Source organism: Cydia fagiglandana, chromosome 19 (genome assembly GCF_963556715.1).
Source record: "Cydia fagiglandana chromosome 19, ilCydFagi1.1, whole genome shotgun sequence".
NCBI classification, from domain to species: domain Eukaryota; kingdom Metazoa; phylum Arthropoda; class Insecta; order Lepidoptera; family Tortricidae; genus Cydia; species Cydia fagiglandana.
In genome coordinates, this window is record NC_085950.1 from 1,120,639 (window position 1) to 1,144,475 (window position 23,837).

The 23,837-nt window shown below is 38.2% G+C and overlaps 1 protein-coding gene across 1 annotated transcript; it reads left to right on the forward strand.

Annotated features, from left to right (window-relative positions):
* Positions 1-10,006: 10,006 nt before the first annotated feature.
* Positions 10,007-23,281, forward strand: LOC134674157 (uncharacterized). The gene is made up of 5 exons (XM_063532213.1): positions 10,007-10,114; positions 10,444-10,609; positions 11,630-12,167; positions 13,035-13,096; positions 23,154-23,281. The coding sequence occupies exons 1-5, from the start codon at positions 10,037-10,039 to the stop codon at positions 23,279-23,281; spliced, it is 972 nt and encodes a 323-aa protein (XP_063388283.1). The 5' UTR covers positions 10,007-10,036.
* The last annotated feature ends 556 nt before the right edge of the window (positions 23,282-23,837 follow it).

The window sequence follows — 23,837 nt, forward strand, 5'->3', positions numbered from 1 at the left end:
CGTCATAGAGCGCGCTGTTAAAAACAATTGAAGTCGAGAACAATTGAAGTTATGCTGTCAATCAATCTTCAGAAGAAACACGATGAGAACGAACGGGAGAAGATGACGTCTGTGGCGGCTCCTGGGTCAAATCCACTGGTTTGCTTAAGATAAGAAACGTATCGCGTGCTGTGATTTGTAATGAGTCTTGTGCAGTAAAGATTGTGAGTTGAACAACGTATTTCATTGAAGGCCCTCGTCATCCAAGATTAAAGGTTCTGATGTGCTGCAGATAGTATGATACGCCCACAATTCCCGACTTATACATTATTATAAGAACATAATTATTTTAAAAAAGAATGGTGTTTTTTTTATTTAAAACAATATTGAACTTTGTCCAAATTTCACTCCGCATACGTTACACGATCGAACAGAGCCTCGGACCGGACTAAAGTTGCCCGTTTAGACTTACTACTATTTCTGAACGTATCCTTAGCTTTGCTATCTGTCAAACCATGTTAAATGTCAGTGTCATGTCACTTAGTACGGGGAGTACCAGAGTACCATGGGAGTACGCCGTTTTTTTAGGGTTCCGTAGCCAAATGGCAAAAAACGGAACCCTTATAGATTCGTCATGTCTGTCTGTCTGTCTGTCTGTCTGTCCGTCCGTATGTCACAGCCACTTTTTTCCGAAACTATAAGCACTATACTGTTAAAACTTGGTACGTAGATGTATTCTGTGAACCGCATTAAGATTTTCATACAAAAACAGAAAAAAACAATAAATTTTTAGGGTTCCCCATACATAGAACTGAAACTCAAAAAAATTTTTTTCATCAAACCCATACGTGTGGGGTATCAATGGATAGGTCTTCAAAAATGATATTGAGGTTTCTAATATCATTTTCTTCTAAACTGAATAGTTTGCGCGAGAGACACTTCCAAAGTGGTAAATTGTGTGTCCCCCCCCCTGTAACTTCTAAAATAAGAGAATGACAAAACTAAAAAAAATATATGATGTACATTACCATGCAAACTTCCACCGAAAATTGGTTTGAACAAGATTTGGTAAGTAGTTTTTTTTTAATACGTAATAAACCGTAAACCGCAATTTTATTATGTTACTTGCTGTTACGGAACCCTTCATGGGCGAGTCCGACTCGCACTTGGCCGCTTTTTAGTTTTGGATTTCATATTTTCTTGCTAATAAATCTAATAATGTATATTATTATTTAGTTTTGTTGACACTTATTCTCTAATCCTAACTGACTAGCAAAGGCTCAAGAAGCTGCCTATTTTCTAACAATATAAAGAGCAGTTCCTCTTGTTGTGGTATTCTTTTGAATTCGTTGTAGTATTTCTGCGCACCGCACAGTTGCCGTGAATTGCGATGGACGTGACGCACGCGTGTCGCTGCTGCCTGCGGTGTGCTCCGGACAAGGACCTGACGACGCCGTACACTCATCTCGGCAAAACGGAGATATATGCCGACATGATCAAAGAGAGCTTCGATATACATGTAAGCAAAAGTATGACAATCTAGTTATCGTAATATATCTGAGTACACAAACAATGAATTGTGAAAACTTAAATGTTTCTGTTAGAATAATTTAACATGCAGCTGGTGGTGGGCGGCTCGGGCTCGTGCGGCATCTGCTCGGCGTGCGTGGGCCGCCTGCGAGACGCGAGCGACTTCAAGCTGCAAGTGCAGCGCAGCCAGGCGGAGCTGCAGGCGCGGCTGCAGGGAGCGAGCGTCAAAGGTAGGGACACACTGACCATCAAATGAGTAGTGAATTGTAGTAATTCCGTTGGAGCTCTTTACAGAACTCTACTGTAAAACTATGTTACAATCACCATACACCCTCCTGCTAAGGACTGACTGCCCAAATCCAATAGTGTTATTGGACTTCTTTAAAATTGCTGTTTGAACATAAATTTAACAGAAAGATGATGTGATTTATATGCTCTTTGTTTGCTCTAGAAGAAGAATCTACCGTCGAGCCAGATACTCCAGAAATGCAGGAGGAAGATGAGACCAGTGAGCCGGTATCAGGTGAGTCTATTGCTCTTCAATGAACATTAGTATTATTATGTATTAAGCTGACAAGCAGTTATAACAACTGATGTTGTCTGTGTAGCAATCTTCAGATAATGTCATTGCCAAGTATTAGAAGACACATGTATGTGCTTGTTTAAGGTGTTGACATTGTGTTCCGAGACCACATCTTCTGGCAGTTTGTTCCAAACCCTCACTACTTGGTTTCTAATGAGAATTAGATTTGCAGTAGTGGTTACTAGGTTTGAATACCTTGCGGCTGAAATAGCCTGTTGCTTATAAACTTATATGTTTGCTTCAGGTGACGAGCCCCCGGTCAAACCGGAGATGCTGGAAGAAGATGAAATACTTGATGAGAGATTCCGTGAGTCATTAGTTTTAACGACAGGTTTAGAAGATATGATGATGTGTGATGTGTGAGCAATAGGCTAAAGTTAAAACATTGCATAAATGTGAATATTGAATCTATGGGTATTAAGAGGTTTGTAAAATATTTAATATTATCAGTAGTGTAGAACAGAAAAAAAGTGAAAGTAAAATAAATTACTTCAAGGTAACAAGTGTTATTAAAAATAATCCTATAGCGGAACCATTGTAAAGAAGAAATTGCATTCAGTCCCAGGTACTGTGAGGAACATGAGGTTTAATATAGTGTTGGTTGCTCTAGATGACATGCTCCGATTAAACATGGCGGCCGAAGACGGGGCGAGCGACGAGGGTGACCCGCTGTCGGGTGAGTACCTGCTTCATGTACAAGTCACTAGTTCAAGTGGAAATTAGTTCAAATCAGACTTCAATTGCGCCTGTAGCGGTCGCGTCTATGGAGTATACTACGTCTACGTCTATTTAGACATGTTTATTACTTGACAATCCCAATATAAATAAGCACAAAGTGCAGTTCTTTTTGGACAACTTTAAAACTATTGATTGAGGGGTGTTATATTAAAAAGAATTAACATAATTTTTTTTTATATTCAAAATATTAGAAAAATGTACTACATTGCACAGTTATATGATTCATACTGTCATCTATCCGAAGGTTTTTTTTTAATGTGCTAAAAATAAGAAAATTGAAACTTTATCACTTTCATCATATCACTGGCAGCGTTGCCACACTGAACCAGATCTGTTGCACCAGGCACGACCCGGAGCGAGGGTGCGAGATCCCTGAGTCGTCGACACAAACCCAGGAATAGTATGTTTGTTTCAGGTGAAGAGCTCCTAGTCAAGCCAGACTCGGCGAACGAAGATGTTACAGGTGATGAGATGTCGCGTAAGTACCAACTTGAATAGGAAACACAAACTTTATTATTGGTAAGGCTTTTCTCTAATCTACCAATATACCGGGACAGGGACTAAAGATTATTAACATCAGAAATTCAAGAATACGATCTTCGAAATAAAAGATATCGAAATAAGATATAATGACATGTATTAATTTTTGTAGCTACCTATTGCACTCCGGGCTATATTAAGTAGATTGTTTAATTTATGAATTTTAAGATCCATTATACAGTAAGTACCCCAACTTAAGTGCCTACCCACTACCCACGTCGTCATACTAGATGTATAGAAAAGTGGATACTCAGCCTGGGGTCCGATTGGCAACTAATCCCAAAAATTGCCGTAGGCACTAGTTTTTACGAAAACTGCCATTTGACCTTCCATCCCATAGGAGAGACTAGGCCTTCACCGTGTGATGCTTAAAAATACATTGTTTCAAGCATTATTTTTGTCTAAATACTTATACCAAACTCTATCGCGATAATCCACGCTCGACAATGCGAGTCTTTATTTAATACCTACTGTTAAATTGTAAATGTAAGACACGGCCTGAAGTAGAGTTGTTGTTGCAGTGGAGGTGCGGGCAGTCAAGTCGGAGGTGTCGGACGCGGCGAGTGACGAGGACTGCGTGTCGGGTGAGTACTGCGATACCACGAGTCATTCCCACTAGTTACCACTAAGTTGTTACCAGTGGTAACTACCGGGAAAAAATCCCAGTAGGTACCACCAAACCGTGTTGGTTGGTTGGTGGAATTTCATAAAACATAAATTATTGATTTGCGTGAATAGGGTCAGATTACAGTTGTTATATATACATAAAGTTCCTCCTAATTCAACCATCCACAAACAGCATGCAAATATTTGTTGTATTTCTAAAGCTAAGTATTTATTACATTATATACATTATCTACTACATTATATCATTGAAATAATCGTGACGTGAATAAAACATTTTATTTAACAGCCACTCATGTAGGGTTTTCTTAAATTTATTAATTGGCAAGCATTTAATGTCAGGTGGCAACTTATTAAATATTTCTACACACATAGCAGGGCAGTTTTTGTTAAAAATAGCAGTTTTTTTTTGCATTCCAACTACAAGTCGTTCACCATTTCTAGTATTTCTAGGGTATATGTCACTAGCTGTAATAAATAATTCAGGGTGTTGTTTTACAAATTTGGCTACTTCAAAAACATACAGGCAAGGAAATGGCAGGTCTTTAAGCTTGAGAAACATCGGCTTACATGACTCGAGAGGGCTAATACCACAGATTGCACGAATACATTTTTTTTGGGATGTACTGCGATCTTATAATATCTATCCCATTACCCCAGACCGTGAGTCCATATCTGATAATTGATTCGACATATCCGTAATAAGCAGCCATGGCAGTTCTGTGATCAGATGTTCTACGCAATCTATTGAGGACAAAAACAAATCTATTCAGTCTTGCGCATACAGTCTCAATATGTCCATTCCAGTTTAGCTTATTATCTAAATGTAATCCTAAAAATTTTACTATGTCACGTTCTTGTAATAAATGTCCATTGTAGCTTATAATTATAGATTGACTAGATTGATTAAAACGTAAATATGTTGTTTTTTCCAAATTAACTTGGAGATTGTTTCCTTCAAGCCACTTTACTACACATTCTATTGCACTATTTATGTCAAATTCGTGATTTGCTTGAGTTTCTGATTGATTACTTGATACTATAATTGAAATGTCATCGGCCAATAAAATACATTTATGATGTGTGATGTCAGGAAGGTCGTTAACATATAATTGAAATAGCAGAGGCCCAAGGACGCTTCCCTGAGGCACTCCATATTTATTAGTAGAATATTCAGAAGTAAATACTTCTGTTACGTTCCTATTGTTTACTCTTTTTATTTCTACACATTGCGTTCTATCTTCTAAGTAAGATCTTATCCAATTTAAAGCCAGCCCTCTAATGCCGTAATGTTCCAGTTTTTTTAGAAGTAAGTTGTGTGATACAAAGTCAAACGCCTTTGACATATCAAAGAATAAAGCAGTGGTTTGTACCTTATCATTACAATTAGTTACAATCTCACGAACCAGATTAAAAGGTGCAAGTGTGGTAGACTTATGTTTTTGGAAGCCATATTGATCGTTTGTTATAACATTAAATTTGTTACGAAAGTTTATCAGTCTTTTGTACATAGCTTTCTCTAAAATCTTTGAAAAGATAGGTACAAGCGTGATAGGGCGGTAATTTTTAATGTCGTTTCGATTACCTTTTTTATACAATGGCATTACGCTTGACTTCTTTATATTATCAGGAAATGTACCAGAAAGCAATGAAAAATTTATTGTAAATATTTTGTAAAGCTGGGCTAAATTGAAATGCGAGCGTGTGCTGGCTGGTCCGAGCAGTCAGCCCATCCGAAGCGCTTTATCAGCTGGTTTAGTAACAACTAGAGATGCCACGAATATTCGGCAACTATTCGGTATTCGGCCTATTCGGCCACTTTGCCGAATATTCGGTATTCGGCCGAATGTTGCCTACTATTCGGCCGAATACTGAATATCTGTTGCACCTGCCTAAAAAGATCAATTACACAAAAAAATAACCAAAAATTAGGTATATTTAATATTTAAAATGTATTCTTGGAAAATAGTTAAATACCAAGGTACGTTTTTAAGCATTTGTTGATTACAAAATATTTTATTTTTTTCATGGGTCTGATTTGATTGACTTTAACTACATTCATTCATTCTCTTCAACATAAAAATATATCTTAGCAAACGTTGTGCTTTGTTGGCGAACAGTTTTCATAATAATTGTGATTCAAAATTTTCGCATGTCATGCCGAATATTCGGTATCCCGCCGAGAGAGGGGCCGAATATTCGGTATTCGGTATTCGGGGCATCTCTAGTAACAACCATATAAACCTGGTCTGTACTTATTTAGCCTGACTAAATTATGAATATTTAGTTCTGCGTCATATTATAATAGAACGAAATGAAGTAGCTTAGCTATCAGTATTGGAATATTTAATAGTATTGGAATCAAACAAAATGTTGATGGCAACTACTGATTTTTTTTGTACAGTACTTGGGGGTGGGAATAAAATTGTCAGATATTACCACTGGTAACAACTTAGTGGTAACTAGTTGGAATAGCCCCAACACTACGATACTACTGCACATATTACGATACGAGCCACACTACATTATACTTACGTAAGTACGTACGTACGACTCATATTCATTATGGTATGTATGTACCACCCATACTCGTTATTATATAGCGAGGATATGTACCACCCATACTCGCGATTATACAGGGTAATTTTAGGACCGTTAGCCATATTGTGCGAGGTGATTAGGTAGGCCATACTGAACAACATTTTCTATGGGACCAACTCCGAAATAACAAAAAAATTTTTTGGCTGTTTCATACATTTTGGTCGAGTGGATGTCGACGTTTTCTATGCGAAGGTCAATTTTTTTTTGGGATTTCGAGGTTGGTCCCATAGAAAAAGTTTTCAAAGACCTCGCACAATATGGCTAACGGTCCAAAAATGACCCTGTATAGCGAGGATATTTTTAGATTGCATGTAGCGGAGATGAGAATGTTAAGATGGATGTGGGGCGTGGCGAGAATGGATCAGGATGAGGAATGAGTATATAAGAGGAAGCCTCATAGTAGCAAAAGTAAGAGCGAGTCGCCTAGAGGCATGTAAGTCATGTGACGAGAAAGGTATTACCAATGAATGTGGATGGAAGTAAGACAAATGGAAAACCGAGGAAAAGGTGGATGGACTGTGTGAGAGATGATATGATACGAACGCAATTGAATGAACAGCACAGAGAAGTCTGGAAGCAAAATACATGCTGCGCCGAGCCCAATTATGTTTGTTGAATTAATTATACGCGTTATAACACTTACAACCTGTTTAAATTGTTTTGTAAATGTGTGTTCCAGTGTGTTCCGCCCGCGCCAGGGAACAGCTCGCGATGGCTTGTTGCGTGGTGCTCGAGCGCCTCCGCGGCGACGCGACTGTTCACTGTGGAGGCAAACCATACTACTGCGATCACTGTGGCAAACATTTCATGAACAAGTCTGTTTTACGAGAACACATTCAACACACCTACTCATTGATCGGACAGAAACCATTTACTTGTGATTTTTGTAGTTTTACGTTTCAAACCGAATTGCTTGTAACAGAACACGAGAAGAGCGAACACGGTGTTACAAATTTCATGTGTGCTGAATGTGAGTATGCAACAAGTTCCAAGAAAAGTTTGGAGACTCATTTAAAGAGTCACTCTTTGGAGAATAATTTTAATTGTAGTCACTGTAGTTACACAATTTCTTGTAAAAGTGATTTACACAAACACCAAACAACACACATTGCTGGAAATCCTATTAAGTGTAGCGACTGTGATTTTAAATGCAATAATGAATCAAAACTGCGACGTCACCAGAAGATGCACAACCGGAAACACCAGACAATACTCACTAGAAAAAAACCTTACAAATGTACTCATTGCGACTACAAGTGCAGTGTTAGTTCTGATTTACGAATACACGAAAGGACACATACTGGGGCGAAGCCTTTTCAGTGTAGCTACTGTAATTATAAATGCAATCGGAAGTCACACTTACAACGACACCTGATGATACATACTGGGGTGAAGCCATTTCAGTGTAGCCACTGTGATTACAAATGCAGTCAGAAGTCACACTTACAACAACACCTGATGATACATAACGGGGCGAAGCCATTTCAGTGTAGCCACTGTGATTACAAATGCCGACTGAAGTCAAAGTTACAACGACACCTGATGATGCATACTGGGGCAAAGCCATTTCAGTGTAGCCACTGTGATTACAAATGCAGTCAGAAGTCACACTTACAACGACACCTGATGATACATACTGGGACGAAGACATTTCAGTGTAGCCACTGTGATTACAAATGCAGTCGGAAGTCACACTTACAACGACACCTGATGATACATACTGGGGAGAAGCCATTTCAATGTAGCCACTGTGATTACAAATGCAGTCGGAAGTCAAACTTACAAAAACACCTGATGAAACATACTGGGGCAAAGCCATTTCAGTGTAGCCACTGTGATCACAAATGCTGTCGGAAGTTAGAGTTACAAAAACACCTAAAGATACATACTGGGGCGAAGCCATTTCAGTGTAGCCACTGTTATTACAAATGCAGTCAAAAGTCAGACTTACAAAGACACCTGATGATACATACCGGGGCGAAGCCATTTCAGTGTAGCCACTGTGATTACAAATGCACTCGGAAATCACTCTTACAAAGACACCTGATGGTACATACTGGGGCGAAGCCATTTAAATGTAACACCTGCGACTACAAAAGCAATCGGAAAGGACTCTTACTAGATCACCAACGGATACACACTGGAGAGAAGCCGTACACATGTAGTCAGTGCGACTTCAAGTGCAATTATAGGTCAAGCTTGCACAGACACGAACGGACACATACTGGCGAGAAACCTTGTTAAAATATATAATCTCCCTAAACCATCCATATTAGTACATGTTAGCTACTTAAACTCACTCCTATTTGTCTATGCTCAGAACCTATATATAAGTCTATGGTCTTTGACATCTTTCCTTTCCTTCCCGTCATGGCCTCCGTCAAGATATCTATGTATCGCTCTGTCCAAATAACCTGATTAAAATGTAGTTAGTGTTTCGTAATTTAATTAATTGTGTTCGTCTGTGCCGTACAATGTAAAAATCTTTCTTCGACTCTTTTTAATAAAAGAAATAGAAGAAGCTCCGAGGTTTCATTTGTGGTGAGCGGTCCACGCGCCTTTCCTGCAACTTCTACAAAGCTCCTACGTAAGTTGCTAGATCTGCCGGCCCATCCAGGGTCTGCAGGTCTCTCAGGTTCCGGACCCAGCGTAAATCGTCGAGAACAAGAAGACGACGATTCGCCACGGCGCATGGTAACATAACCTCACCTAACCTATAGTCAACATGGCGGCGGCTACCACAAGCGAGAATGAGCGATTGCCTCACGCTACGTTCTCGTTCGAGAAACTGGACGGAGTGAATAATTATTTGAATTGGAAATTTTGCATGCGGCACGCATTGATCATGGAAGGTTTGTGGCCTGCGGTAGAAGGCACCGAGGCAGACACAACAAAGGATCAGCGCGCCCTGGCACGAATTTGTCTTTCGGTAAGACCACACTGTATACAGCACTTGAGGGCAGCAGATACAGCTAAGAAAGCATGGTCTAACCTACAACAGATATTCGAAGACAAAGGCCTCTACAGAAGGGTCGTGCTGCTGAGGCAGTTACACCGAGCAAGCTACACGGATTATGGCTCAATGCAATATTGAGGCCGTGACCACGTTCGTCCAAAAGTTAGATGACATCGGTCGCAAGATAGAAGATGCTGAAGTTGCCGAGCTACTTCTCTCCGGGCTGCCACAGGAGTATGACGTTCTGGTATCCAGTCTAGAAGCTGCAAACTTGTCAAGCACCTTAACAAGCGAGATGGTTCGAGCCCGGCTACTACAGGAGGAGTTTAGACGCACCACTAATGACAGCGACAAGGCGAATGCAGCATTATTCAGTAAAACTGGTACAAAGAAAATAATCTGCAGCTACTGTAAGAAGCCAAATCACCATAAGTCAAAGTGTTTCAAGCTAAAGAGAGACAAGAAAAACGGTGATAGTGTTCAACATGGTTTATCAGTGTTCGCTCTTGCCGCGCAAAGCTCCGATGACTGGATTGTGGACTCTGGGTGCACCAACTCAATGTGTAAGCATGAACATTATTTTAAGACACTTGACAAAAGTTTTAGCTGTGTTGTAACTGTAGCAAATGAGGAAACTTTGCAATGCAAAGGTTTAGGAACTGTAGAAGTCATTTTAGAAAATAATGTTGTTAGAACACTTGAGAATGTAATGTATGTCCCCCAAATTGCATTTAATTTGTTGTCTGTACGTAAATTAACCTAGAAAGGCCACACAGTTGTATTTAAAGAGGAGAAGTGTTATATTTTTAACAATTTGCAGCAATGTTTAGCCACTGCTTCTGGTAGTAAAGGTGTTTATGTGTTAGATTGTGTAAGTAACTTCAATCCACAGAACAAGAATGCCTCAACATGTGTGCAGAGTCACCACAACCCTACAAGCGAGGAGTCCACTTCTTGTGCTGCCGTGGATGCCACGAGGGAGCATAAATGTGCTCACACAACCTCTGATGTGCCTGCGCACATTTGGCATAAACGGCTGTCACATTTGAGCAAAGCAGGTATGTGTGAACTTCTTAATATGTCCTATGGCTTAAATTCTTCTGTTAAAGATTGTGAGCTAAGGGATTGTGAGACTTGTATTAAGGGGAAGCAAAAGGTTAAAAGTTTTCCTAAAGGTAAAGCTAGGAGGGCACAAAAATTGCTTGCATTAATACATTCTGATGTTTGTGGTCCTATGGAACAGTCAACTTGGGGTGGTTCACGTTACTTAGTGACTTTTACAGATGATTTTAGTCGAAAAACATATGGCTATTTATTAAAATATAAAAGTGAAGTTATGAGCAAATTTATTGAATTTAAAAATTTAGTAGAGAGACAGACAGGCCATAAGATCTTATGTTTGAGATCTGACGGGGGAGGTGAATATTGTAATAGTAGGTTTGATAAGTATTTAGCTGATTGTGGGATTGTTCATCAAATAACTATACCTTACAGCCCTAGCCAAAACGGTGTCTCGGAGCGTCTTAATCAGACCCTGGTCACCAAGGCACGGTGCATGCTGATAGATTCTGGCTTAGGCGTGCGGTATTGGGGTGAGGCTGTCATGACAGCGATATATATTAAAAATAGGTCACCAACTGCCGCTGTGCCTGGTGCCACTCCGGAGGAACTCTGGTCAGGATCCAAGGTGGACCTGAGCCACTTAAGGGTATTTGGATGCAAAGCCTTCTGCCATATACCTGATTGTAAACGTTCCAAATTTAGTGAAAAGTCCAAAGAGTGTATCTTTGTGGGCTATTGTGAGGAATCTAAAGGGTATAGACTAATTGATCCCAAAAATCCTACTAAAGTTATCAAGGCGAGATCTGTTCATTTTATTGAAACTGTGATAAATAATTCTAATATGAATAATAATATTTTAAATAATGATAATATTTTAAATAATGATAATGTTTTAATCTATGACAATGTTTTAAATAATGAGATCTCCCATGATGATAACAATTTGAATAAAGAAATAGTGCACAATAACAATGATATTGTACCCTATGACTCATCCGAGCATTATAATGTTTCAGAAACTTCAGTGTCGGAGCCCTGCACTGGTGATGAGGCCACCGAGGAGCAGGTCGAGCCCCTGAATGCAGAGCCAGCTTCATCTAGCGATGGCGGGGAGCAGCATGTGGCAGTGGTGCCACCAGAGCGCAGTGCTGAGGATCCAGAGTGGGCCATGAGCCCGCCTGACCACCAGTACCAGTCGTGCAGCGATGGTGAGGAGTCCGAGGAGCAGTTGCCAGCATCTGAGCACGACGTCATCGCTCAGCCTAGCACGGGACGTCCCATCAGAAGTACACGGGGTGTCATGCCCGAAAGGTATGGTGATTACGATCTATCCCTTACGGCTCATGTTGAGCCCGAGCCCCTTTTCTATTATGAAGCAATGGCATCTGATAACTGTGATAATTGGAAAGCTGCAATGCAGAAAGAATATAATGCTCTCATTAACAACAATGTTTGGCGGCTAGTAGACCGACCAAAACATACAAATATTGTAAAATGTAAATGGGTATACAAGGTCAAAAGTGAAGCTTCGGGAAAAGATAAATATAAAGCTCGGTTATTAGTTGCTCGTGGTCTTTCTCAAAGAAAAGGCGAAGACTACAATGATGTTTTTGCTCCTGTCGTAAGACATTCTACCATGAGAATTTTATTCTCATTGGCGAATGATCTTGACATGGACATAAAGCACATTGACGTGACTAATGCGTTTTTAAATAGTAAACTGGACGAAACAATTTATATGGAGCAACCCGAAGGTTTCATTTCTGACCCAAATAAGGTTTGTTTATTAAATAAAAGCCTGTATGGGTTGAAACAAGCTAGTCGAATGTGGAACTTATGTGTAAATAAATTATTAGTTAATAATGGCTATGTGCAAAGCCACTGTGAGCCGTGTGTGTATGTAAAAAGGTCCAATAATAAGCTATCGATAATAGCATTATATGTAGATGATTTTTATGTGTTTACACAGGACCATGAATGTGCAACTTCATTACTTAACTTATTGCAAAAGGAATACAATGTAAAAGATCTTGGAGATCTCAATAATTGTTTAGGTATAAGTGTTGTTCGTGACAGAGCGAAAGGCATTTTAAAATTGAATCAAACAGAATATATTAAACTATTATTAATACGTTTTGGTATGGAAAAATGTAAGCCTGTAAGTACACCCATGATGTTGAATTGTAAATTAGATAAAAGTGAATCGACTACTACAACTCTGCTTGATAATGAAGTGTTTCGTTATAGAGAGTTGTTAGGCAGTTTAATGTATCTCTCAGTATGTACTCGACCTGATATAGCCTTTGCTTGCAGTCAGTTAAGTCAATTTAACCATGCTTTTGATAAGAGTCACTGGTTAGCAGCCAAGCGCGTCCTTAGATATTTAGCAGGTACTTTAAATCATTCACTATATTTTTATAGGAGTAATGACTTAAAAATTAATGCATATGCAGACGCAGACTATGGAAACAATCTGGTGGACCGTAAGTCCTATAGTGGTTTTATTGTGAAACTGGGTGCTTCTACTGTAGGTTGGGAATCTAGGAAACAAAAATGTGTAGCTCTTTCATCTACTGAAGCAGAATACCTATCAATTGGGGATGTATGTAAAGAATTATGTTTTATTAAAAATTTAATTTCTGAGCTTACAAATAAAAATATTGATATTGTAATTTATAATGATAATCAAAGTGCACATAAGCTCCTAGAGTCTAAGGAATATTGTCATAAGAGAAGTAAGCACATTGATATTAGATACCATTTTGTAAAGGATTTAATCCGAGATAATTTTGCTCATGTCAAGTACTTACCAACTGAAAACATGTTTGAGGAACCTGCATGTTATAGTAACTGAAAGGGCGAGCGTGAGAACATCAACCCACACCTTCTTGTACAATGAGATCTGCATATGTATCTCTCGCTCTTGTAATACTGGTGTGACAGAGATGGGAATATCTACACAAACGAAGGTCGCGGTGTCCACTGCGACTGGAGGCTGATGCGTGTTAGAAAATATAAAGAGTGACTTTGTATTCCACTATGATTACTAGAATTAAATTAAAATGAATTGATATGTATCTTTGAATAAAGAGTATTATTCTATTCTACTTCCTTTCCTTACCATTCCTACACACTCGCTGTCGCATAGCGCCCTCTCTCTCGACCGTCCCGGGCTGTCACGTCGGCGACATGTCGTCGAGCGGCGCCACAGAGTAGACACCAGTACTGCGCCGCGCTCACACTACTTATATACTCATGGAGCCCCCACACAGCAGCAACGCAGAAGGAGCGGAGATATGACTGGTATAACGACTCAATTATGCTTTGTCTCATTCTCTATAGTGCGAGATACGGTATAAGAAATATACACAGTCATCTGTTATTTATTAGTGATAAGAAATAAAATAAACTAGATGAGAACCCGGCTTCGCTCGGGTAAAATAAATAATAATACTACTCATTTTGAATTGAGTAATTATTTACTTTAAGACTTTAAACCTTCATCAAGGCGGTTACATACCTATCTCATCTCCGGAAACTTAAAATTTAAAAACAATGATATGTAATTAAATAACCTAACAACTTTTCTGGTAGCAGTTCGGTTCTGTGAGGGTCGCAGTTCTAACCTAACCTAATCAACTTCTGGTTGCGGTTTGGTTCTATGAGGACCATAGTCCTAACCTAACCCACTTTTCTGGTCGCAGATCGGTTCTATAAAGGCCGTAGTTATAACCTAACTTAACCTGCTTTCTTGTTGCATTTTGGTTCTGTAAGGGTCGTACGTAGCTCTAACGTAACCCACTACCCAAACTCAAAAGAGGGAACCCAAATTTCTTGTACCCATCATGGCACTGCCCAAAATGAAAGTATAGAATTTTTTAATTTATACCATTTTCAGCCTGTCCGTTAATATTAATCCGCTTACAAAAAAAAACTTGATAAGTGCAAGTCGGACTCGCCCACCGAGGCGAGGGTTCCATCCATACTTTTTTGGTATTTGTTGTAATAGCGGCAACAGAAATACAGTGAAACCTGGTTATTGGCACCTGGATAAATGGGAAACCTCAATAATTGCAACCAAAGGTCCGGTCCCGGTCCCTTGAGACCAAAAGGCCTCTATAATTGAAATTTTTGAACCTCTATAATTGCAATTTAGATTTTAGTGCTTTTCGTAATTTTGCCTCCGTAATTGACCACATCGTAACTAAGACCTCTATAATTGATACTGTGCTAAAAAAATCTGTTGTTTTAGCTTTTTATTACCTCTATCCTCCTAAGGCCCAGCCAAACAAATAAAAAATCCAAAATTTGTCACTGAAATTTGAATCTATAAAGCAGGGAATAGAGTTGATTTTATTTTGTTTGGAATTTGAACGAATCAAAACAATTGCAACTCTATTCCAATTTTAATATGGTTTAAATTTCAACGAAATGATTAAGTACTATACGTAGGACATTGGGCCTTTGGAGGCTATTATTGAAACGAGTCTTAATTATTACCTCTGCAATTGAAATAATGTAGTTTTAGAGAGCAGAAACAATATTTTAATAGGAGTGATCAGTTTATTTTAAATCTTCATCCAGAATTCAATTTATTTATTGGGTATCTATATCTATCACAGCCTGTAGTAGGCGAAATGGTTTTGATTAAATCAAAAACAAAGCATGCTTTTTGCATTCCAATAAAACTTTCTTCTACAATTCAAGGATTTTTTAAAAACCCAAATGATTAATAAGAAAATAAAGTATTAATGTAGGTAGTGTAAAAGTGGAAGTTATATAATATAGACCAGAAACCCAGAACGTAAGCTTGTAAATCTACTTTCAAAGGTTATTTGCACCTCCATAAAAGAAATTTGTCAGAACGCAACCTCTATTAATGAAAACCTCTATAATTGACAAAGCGATTTTATGAACCTCGTTAATTGGCACGACCTGCTTAAATGAAAAACCTGGTTAATTGACAAAAAGTTGCCGGTCCCTTTAGATTGCAATTATCCAGGTTTTACTGTATATCATTTCTGAAAATTTCAACTGTCTAGCTACCACTGTTCATGAGATACAGCCTGGTGACAGACAGACGGACAGTGAAATAAACTGAAATAAACGTCATATACTAAGAAAAAGTGACCAAGACCTCCAATGCCCCAGGCTGGAATCGAACCAGCATCCTATGCTTTCGCGGCAGGTGCCTGTGCCATTCGGCCACCGGGCCATGGCGGCAAAGGTGGAATTTTTCCAAGTATATGCACTTCTTACTGAAGGCTTACAGCGCCCCCCTGACCATCTCTAAGCCTAAATTAAAATAAAATATTTTCTGAACATTATTTATTAATTTGATTTGTTATAATACTTGGAATGGAATCAAATCCAAACTATGTACAATACCTGTCTACTCTACTGCCATGCTTGACATTCGGTTGTGAAACATTGATTCGGTCAAATTGTGTTTTTTCAAAAACAAAGTTTAGCTAGTATTTGATGAATGTAGTATGATGATACCTTTGGGTGTGGTGCTTTACGCACACTAGTGTCCCATGCCATCCCCCTGACGCTACCCCCCCCCCCCCCTTTTAGCATAAGATACGTCCCGGTTGATAGTTTTATTTTTTGGGGAAACCTGAAATCCCACGTAGGGTTACTTCTAGAGATGCAACGGATAGTTGTTTGGCCGGATACCGGATATCCGGCCTGTACACTGGCCGAATATCCGGTATCCGGCCGGCGGAACTATATCTACATTTCGGTTTTTCAGGTGCGCATTCTGCAGGTTTGACCTGTTTCCTAGTAAACGTTCGCACGGAGTCATTTCTAGGTTCGAAATGAGTGCGCGTGCAAGTCAGTGGAATGAATAAATTGTTTTAAAATAATAAACAAGTACGATTATGACCGTGTCTGTTTTTTAAACCCAATTTGTTTACTTCGAAATCAAGCAATGTTACTATCCGGTATCCGGCCGGATAGCAGGTCACTATCCGGTATCCGGCCGGATAGTAAAATATATGCCGGATAGGCCGGATACCGGATAGTAACCGGATATCCGGTACATCTCTAGTTACTTCTCAGAAATTCTCTGACGGTAATATTTTTTTAATTAGAACAAAAGATAAAAAAATAAATTTTCAAACAAAAGTTATCTCCAATAAGCGACGACAAAAATAATCATTCTGTATTAATTATTGGCAGTGCTTTTGACAATTTGTTTGAAAATGTGCGGCAATGATGACATTTGTCAAAAGTCAGAATCTTGTTAATACTTAATATCATAAATAAAAAAAGATAATCAAAACGGTCGAAGAAGGTTTCGTACTATTTATTACCTCAGGAGCTACTAAAACATACAGATTGCTCTAAAGTTAAAAAATAGTTATTTGTACAACAAGAGATCAACGTTTGATATTTCTTCGAGTGCTTATTTTGAGTCCCGTGCAAGCGAAAGATTCTATAATATTTTTTTAGTCAGAATCTTGAGCGTAGTAAGGGACTCAAAAGCACACGAGATGTAAATAACTTTGATCTCGTGTAGTACACAAAAGCTTTTACCTGAGCAGTGAGAACATACCTATTAGACAACTTGGAAAATAACATAACTTAATACCTGCACTCATGTTTTCTTAAGATATACACTTTTCGGTGAAGGAAAACATCGTGAGGAAACCTGCATACATCTGCGAAGAAATTCAATGGTGTATGTGAAGTCCCCAATCCGCATTGGGCTAGCGTGGGGACAATAGCCCAAGCCCTCCCGCGATCGAGAGGAGGCCTGTGCCCAGCAGTGGGACGTATATTGGCTGAGATGATGATGATACAAACAATTAAGTTTAATTACCGCAATCGAACACAAAAACAAAACGTAATAATAAATTCAGTAAAATAATATGGAAATAACGAACATCAACTGACACTTCAATAGACAACTTATTTTTGTAAATAAAAACTTTGTAAGATACGGTCCGAATTGCGGATACGTACTATTTGTCAACTATAGTAGAAATTCTTAAAAGTAAATAATTAATTTTTCACCACACCAGCTCGGAAAGGCTTAAAGTGACATTCCATTTCCAACTGCAGCTGCAATACTGTTCATTTTCCATGGCAATTGACAATGACAGCGACGCCTTTCCATAGTAAAATGAACAGTATTGAGTGAGGCAAAGTAATCAAATGCAAATTTTGAGTTGTTTTCTTATGTTTGCTGGTAGAATTGACTTTTAAATGATGATTTTGGATGATAAATATTTGATAACATTAATTTGGATTTGATTTGGTTTGATTTTGTTTGATATTTTACATTTAATACCTATTTGCTTCGGGTTGGTGTGGTGAAAAATTTTGTGTTTCACTCGGGGGCAAATTTTGTTTAACCTTCGTGCTTTGAAACCCTCGCAACGCTCAAGATTCCATTTTTCGAACCACTCACTACGCTCGAGGTTCAATTTTTGAATCTTTTGCTTGCTCGGGCATCTAGACACGCGGCAGCGTGTCAAGCCAAGTTCAAGCAAAGGAACTGGCTAGCCAGCGCCAAGTGTAATATTACACGAACCACTTGGTGCCACTTTTGACCCTTCTATAACTCAAAACATCTTTAACGTAAACACATAAAACTACGTGTGTTTAATTATATCCATAAGGACATCTAGAAGCCCAAATTTCATGAAGCTAGCTCAAACGGTTATAAAGATATGAAGGTCAAAAAGTCGTAAATTTTAAGACTGACTGACATACCTATAGTACCTAAACCTAACCTACTTCCAGATGACCTAGAAGGATGAAATTTGGAATCCAGCTCAGTTTTTGTGTGAAAACGTAGGAAAAAATCTAAAAATTAAAAAAAGTTATAAAATAGGGGGGGTCCCCATACAAAAAAACCATTTTTTATTGTGACTGACATATAAGTACCTAAACCTAACCTACTTCCAGATGACCTAGAAGGATGAAATTTGGAATCCAGCTCAGTTATTGTGTGAAAGCGTAGGAAAAAATCTAAAAATAAAAAAAAGTTATAAAATAGGGGGGGTCCCCATACAAAAAAAACATTTTTTATTGTGACTGACATATAAGTACCTAAACCTAACCTACTTCCAGATGACCTAGAAGGATGAAATTTGGAATCCAGCTCGGTTATTGTGTGTAAGCGTAGGAAAAAATCTAAAAACAAAAAAAAGTTAATAAATAGGGGGGGTCCCCATACAAATTTCTTTTTTATTGTGACTGACATATAGTACCTAAACCTAACCTACTTCCAGATGACCTAGAAGGATGAAATTTGGAATCCAGCTCGGTAATTGTATGTAAGCGTAGGAAAAAATACAAAAAAAAATAAAAAAAGTTAAAAAATAGGGAGGGTCCCCATTCAAAAAACCTGTAATACGCGCTAAACAACCGGCCAACGGTGTGTCGTTGGCGGCGCGCGGCACCACATAATTAATACAAAGAACAGAAGTAAAAAACATGCAGCGGAAACACAAGAAAAAACATTAAATCTCAATACCTGCCTAGTTTTTTTTACAAAAAGTATTGATATCCCATCAAAAACATAAATGTAAAAAAGGAGAGCCAAGTTCAATACAAAAATTATGCTTGGCTATGGGGTTCGCCGCAAAAAGAATGGAGATCTAAATGAGTGCCAAGTTCTATGCAAAATCCAAATATGTATTTATAGGAACAAAATAACATTATAAACAAGTATTAAACTCTATTTCTTTGCTTTATTGGATACCTATAACAATTGCTGTTATTTTTAAAAAATGTGAGATCTTAAAGTAGGTTAGATTTGGCTTGGCCAGTTTTTATCAGAATTACATAATGTTGAATAACTTTATAAAATGACTGATGTAATGAAAACTGGCCAAGTCAAATCTAACCTGCTTTAAGATCTCACATTTTTTAAAAATAACAGCAATTGTTATAGGTATCCAATAAAGCAAAGAAATAGAGTTTAATACTTGTTTATAATGTTATTTTGTTCCTATAAATACATATTTGGATTTTGCATAGAACTTGGCACTCATTTAGATCTCCATTCTTTTTGCGGCGAACCCCATAGCCAAGCATAATTTTTGTATTGAACTTGGCTCTCCTTTTTTACATTTATGTTTTTGATGGGATCAATATTAGCACAAGCGATTAAACAACAACTTTGCCCCCTTGTAAAAAAATGGTACATTTCGATGCTAGTGCGGAAGGTATGTCATTACTTCACGAGTACCGAGATATCTTGCCACGAGCCGCAGGCGAGTGGCAAGACTCGGGACGAGTGAAGAATGACATTTCCGCACGTGTATCGAACGACGTTTTTTAATACAGTTGCGAAAAAATAAGAAAAACATTGTTAATCGTACACTAAACAAAAGTGGTAACAGTGACAGCTCGGTTAGACGTCGTCTTTAAGTATATTATATCTATGGGCGTTTGACAGCTATTCCGTTCCATTCAGTCAACTTATTAAGAACGGAATTTTCAATATTGAATATTAAAAAATAAACGTGTTATAATGATGAAGAGGTAAGTAATTAAATATGAAATATGTAATATTTTTCGTATTCTTACATTAACGGTAGGTTTTTATGCTGATTACGACGTTTAAAGGAAACTAATATTAACACTCATCAATAAGTAGTCGTGAATTGGAACAAGTATAAATTTAAAAAAATTGGAAAAGTAAAAAGCACTAGTTCGAGATAACCAACTTTCCGCACGCTAAACAGCTACGTAAAGTAGCACTTTTTGAGCAACTGTATTAAAAATAACTATTGCGTGATAATCTGTATATTTTTTGAGTTCATTATTTTCATTGTACAATAAAATACCTAAAATATTATACTGTTTTTATTGGTTTTTATCAAATCTTAAACTTTATTTTTATTAAAAAATAATTATGTATTTAGAATTCGTACATGGTTTGGAACGATACGTTCTGAAGTTTTTCAGGAGTCTATTATTATAAACCGTCAATATACCGTTGAACGTCGTTTGAACTTTTTTTGTCTGTTTCTTTTTCTGACAGTGTGAAAGGGACAGAGCTAATAGAACCCAAGTATTTCGAACTTGTATTAGACCCCGCATGTTGAAATGACATTTGACTATAAAGGTCACTTGAAAGTCATGTTGTCTCACTCGGTGTGCAAAATCGCATTTTGCTCACCGTTTTTAAGAAGCAAAATACCCTTGTTCGAGCTGCTGAGGTGAAAATCGTATTTATTTAATTTCTTCGTAACCGCTATACCGATTGTTAAGATACTTTGTATACTGGTTCTAAATACCCTAATGCATATGTACATCGCGGCTTTGTCCAGTGGCTAGGGACACCCTGTATAATATTATATGTAATATAAGTATGTATATTTATTTATATGTATGTATGGTTTGTTATTTCCTATATTACTTATATTTGTTGTTATTGTTAGAGTAGCACCGCCCACAATCTCTCCGCTTTGCCTGAAGGTTGACTGGTAGAAAATGCATTATGGCATTAAGTCTGCCTTTCGTACTGTAAGGTTTTCTTTTGTGCAATAAAGGTTAAATAAATAAATATACTTCACCACTTTTACTACTGTATTTGAATATTAAGTATATTTCTAAAACTAACACATGTTTAAATTGACTCACGTAATTGCTGTGATTACATTTGTACAAGTACATTATGTTTGTACTGTAGGAGCAGCACAGGAGCCCCCTGCTTATTGCGATGTGTCAATGTCAGGTTTAACTTTCCGATTTAGGACAAAAGGCGACATACCCTCCGCCGCGAACGATCCCTATAAAAAGGGTTCTCTTCCGCGTCTCATCTGGTGTCTCCGCAGGTGCTGTTCAGGCTGCACTTGTAGTCGCTATTATTGCTCTTTAAGATTCGTCCCGTGCTTCATCTGGTGACGTCGCAGATTGGATTTAACGCTGAATTTGTAATCACAATGACTACATATGAAAGCCTTTTCTCGAGTGTGTATCCTCTGGTGTACTTTTAAATTCGATAAATAAGTGCATTTGTAATCACAGTCGCTACACTGAAATGGCTTCGCCCCAGTATGTATCATCAGGTGTCTTTGTAAGTCTGACTTCCTACTGCATTTGTAATCACAGTGGCTACACTGGAATGGCTTCGCCCCAATATGTTTCATCAGGTGTTGTTGTAAGCTTGATTTATGACTGCATTTGTAATCACAGTGGCTACACTGAAATGGCTTCACCCCAGTATGTATCATGAGGTGTCTTTGTAAGTCTGACTTCCTACTGCATTTGTAATCACAGTGGCTACACTGGAATGGCTTCGCCCCAATATGTTTCATGAGGTGTCTTTGTAAGTCTGACTTCCTACTGCATTTGTAATCACAGTGGCTACACCGAAATGGCTTCGCCCCAGTATGTATCATCAGGTGATGTTGTAAGTTTGATTTATGACTGCATTTGCAATCACTGTGGTTACATTGAAATGGCTTCGCCCTAGTATGTATCATCAGGTGTCGTTGTAAGTTTAACTTCCGACTGCTTTTGTAATCACAGTGGCTACACTGAAATGTCTTCGCCACAGTGTGAATCATCAGGTGTTGTTGTAAGCTTGATTTATGACTGCATTTGTAATTACAGTGCCTACACTGAAATGGCTTCGTCCCACTATCTCTCATCAGGTGTTTTAGTAAGTCTGACTTCCTACTGCATTTGTAATCACAGTCGCTACACTGAAATGGCTTCGCCCCAGTATGTATCATCAGGTGTCTTTGTAAGTCTGACTTCTGACTGCATTTGTAATCACAGTGGCTACACTGGAATGGCTTCGCCCCAATATGTTTCATCAGGTGTTGTTGTAAGCTTGATTTATGACTGCATTTGTAATCACAGTGGCTACACTGAAATGGCTTTACACCAGTATGTATCATGAGGTGTCTTTGTAAGTCTGACTTCCTACTGCATTTGTAATCACAGTGGCTACACTGAAATGGCTTCGCCCCAGTATGTATCATCAGATGTTGTTGTAAGTATGATTTATAACTGCATTCATAGTTACAGTAGCTACACTGAAAAGGCTTCGCCCCAGTATGTGTCCTTTCGTGTATTCGTAAATCAGAACTAACACTGCACTTGTAGTCGCAATGACTACATTTGTAAGGTTTTTTTCTAGTGAGTATTCTCTGGTGCCTCCGGTTGTGCGTCTTCTGGTGACGTCGCAGTTTTGATTCATCATTGCATTTGAAACCACAGTCCCTACACTTAATAGGATTTCCAGCAATGTGTGTTGTTTGGTGTTTGTGTAAATCACTTTTACAAGAACTTGTGTAACTACAGTGACTACAAGTAAAATTGTTCTCCAAAGAGTGACTCTTTAAATGAGTCACCAAACTTTTCTTGGAACTTGTTGCATACTCACATTCAGCACATATGAAATTTGTAACACCGTGTTGGCTTTTCTCGTGTTCTATCACAAGAAATTCGGTTTGAAACGTAGAACTACAAAAATCACAAGCATATGGTTTCTGACCGGTCAATGAGTGGGTGCTTTGAATGTGTTCTCGTAAAACAGACTTGTTCATGAAATGCTTGCCACAGTGCTCGCAGTAGTATGGTTTGCCTCCACTGTGAACAGTCGCGTCGCCGCGGAGGCGCTCGAGCACCACGGAACAAGCCATCGCGACCTGTACCCTGGCGCGGGCGGCATTGCCTTCCGAACACACTGAAACACACATTTACAAAACAATTTAAACATGTTATAGAATAGAAAATAATTTATTTGAAACAACACATCTTAAAATTAATACAGACAAACATGTAACATAGGTTAGTGTAATTGGTTGTTTCAAAGGGGATACCACTCAGCATGTGTCGGAGCACTTAGTGCAACGACGCTGATTTTCAGTGGACCCTTGAACTTATAAAAATAATAAATTAAACAATACCAAAAAGAAATGCATAAAATAAAATAATAATGGCTGGATGCATAAAACAGAATTACAATTCTTTCATAAACAGGAACTTGTGGGAATAGAGATGATTATATAGCCACATTTTTACAGCATTACCTTTACTGAAGCGCTGGACAAACTATCACACCGTCGTTAAGAATAGCAAAAACAATTTTACAATTTTTTTTTAAAAGTACTACAATGATAATCATAAGAGATGTAGCATCGGCATTTAATTTTATAACATTTTTTGTAAATTCAGAATGTGTTTTTAGTACTTAATTTTAAATGTATGAACAGATGATGAATTGCGTATAGGTGGTGGTATATT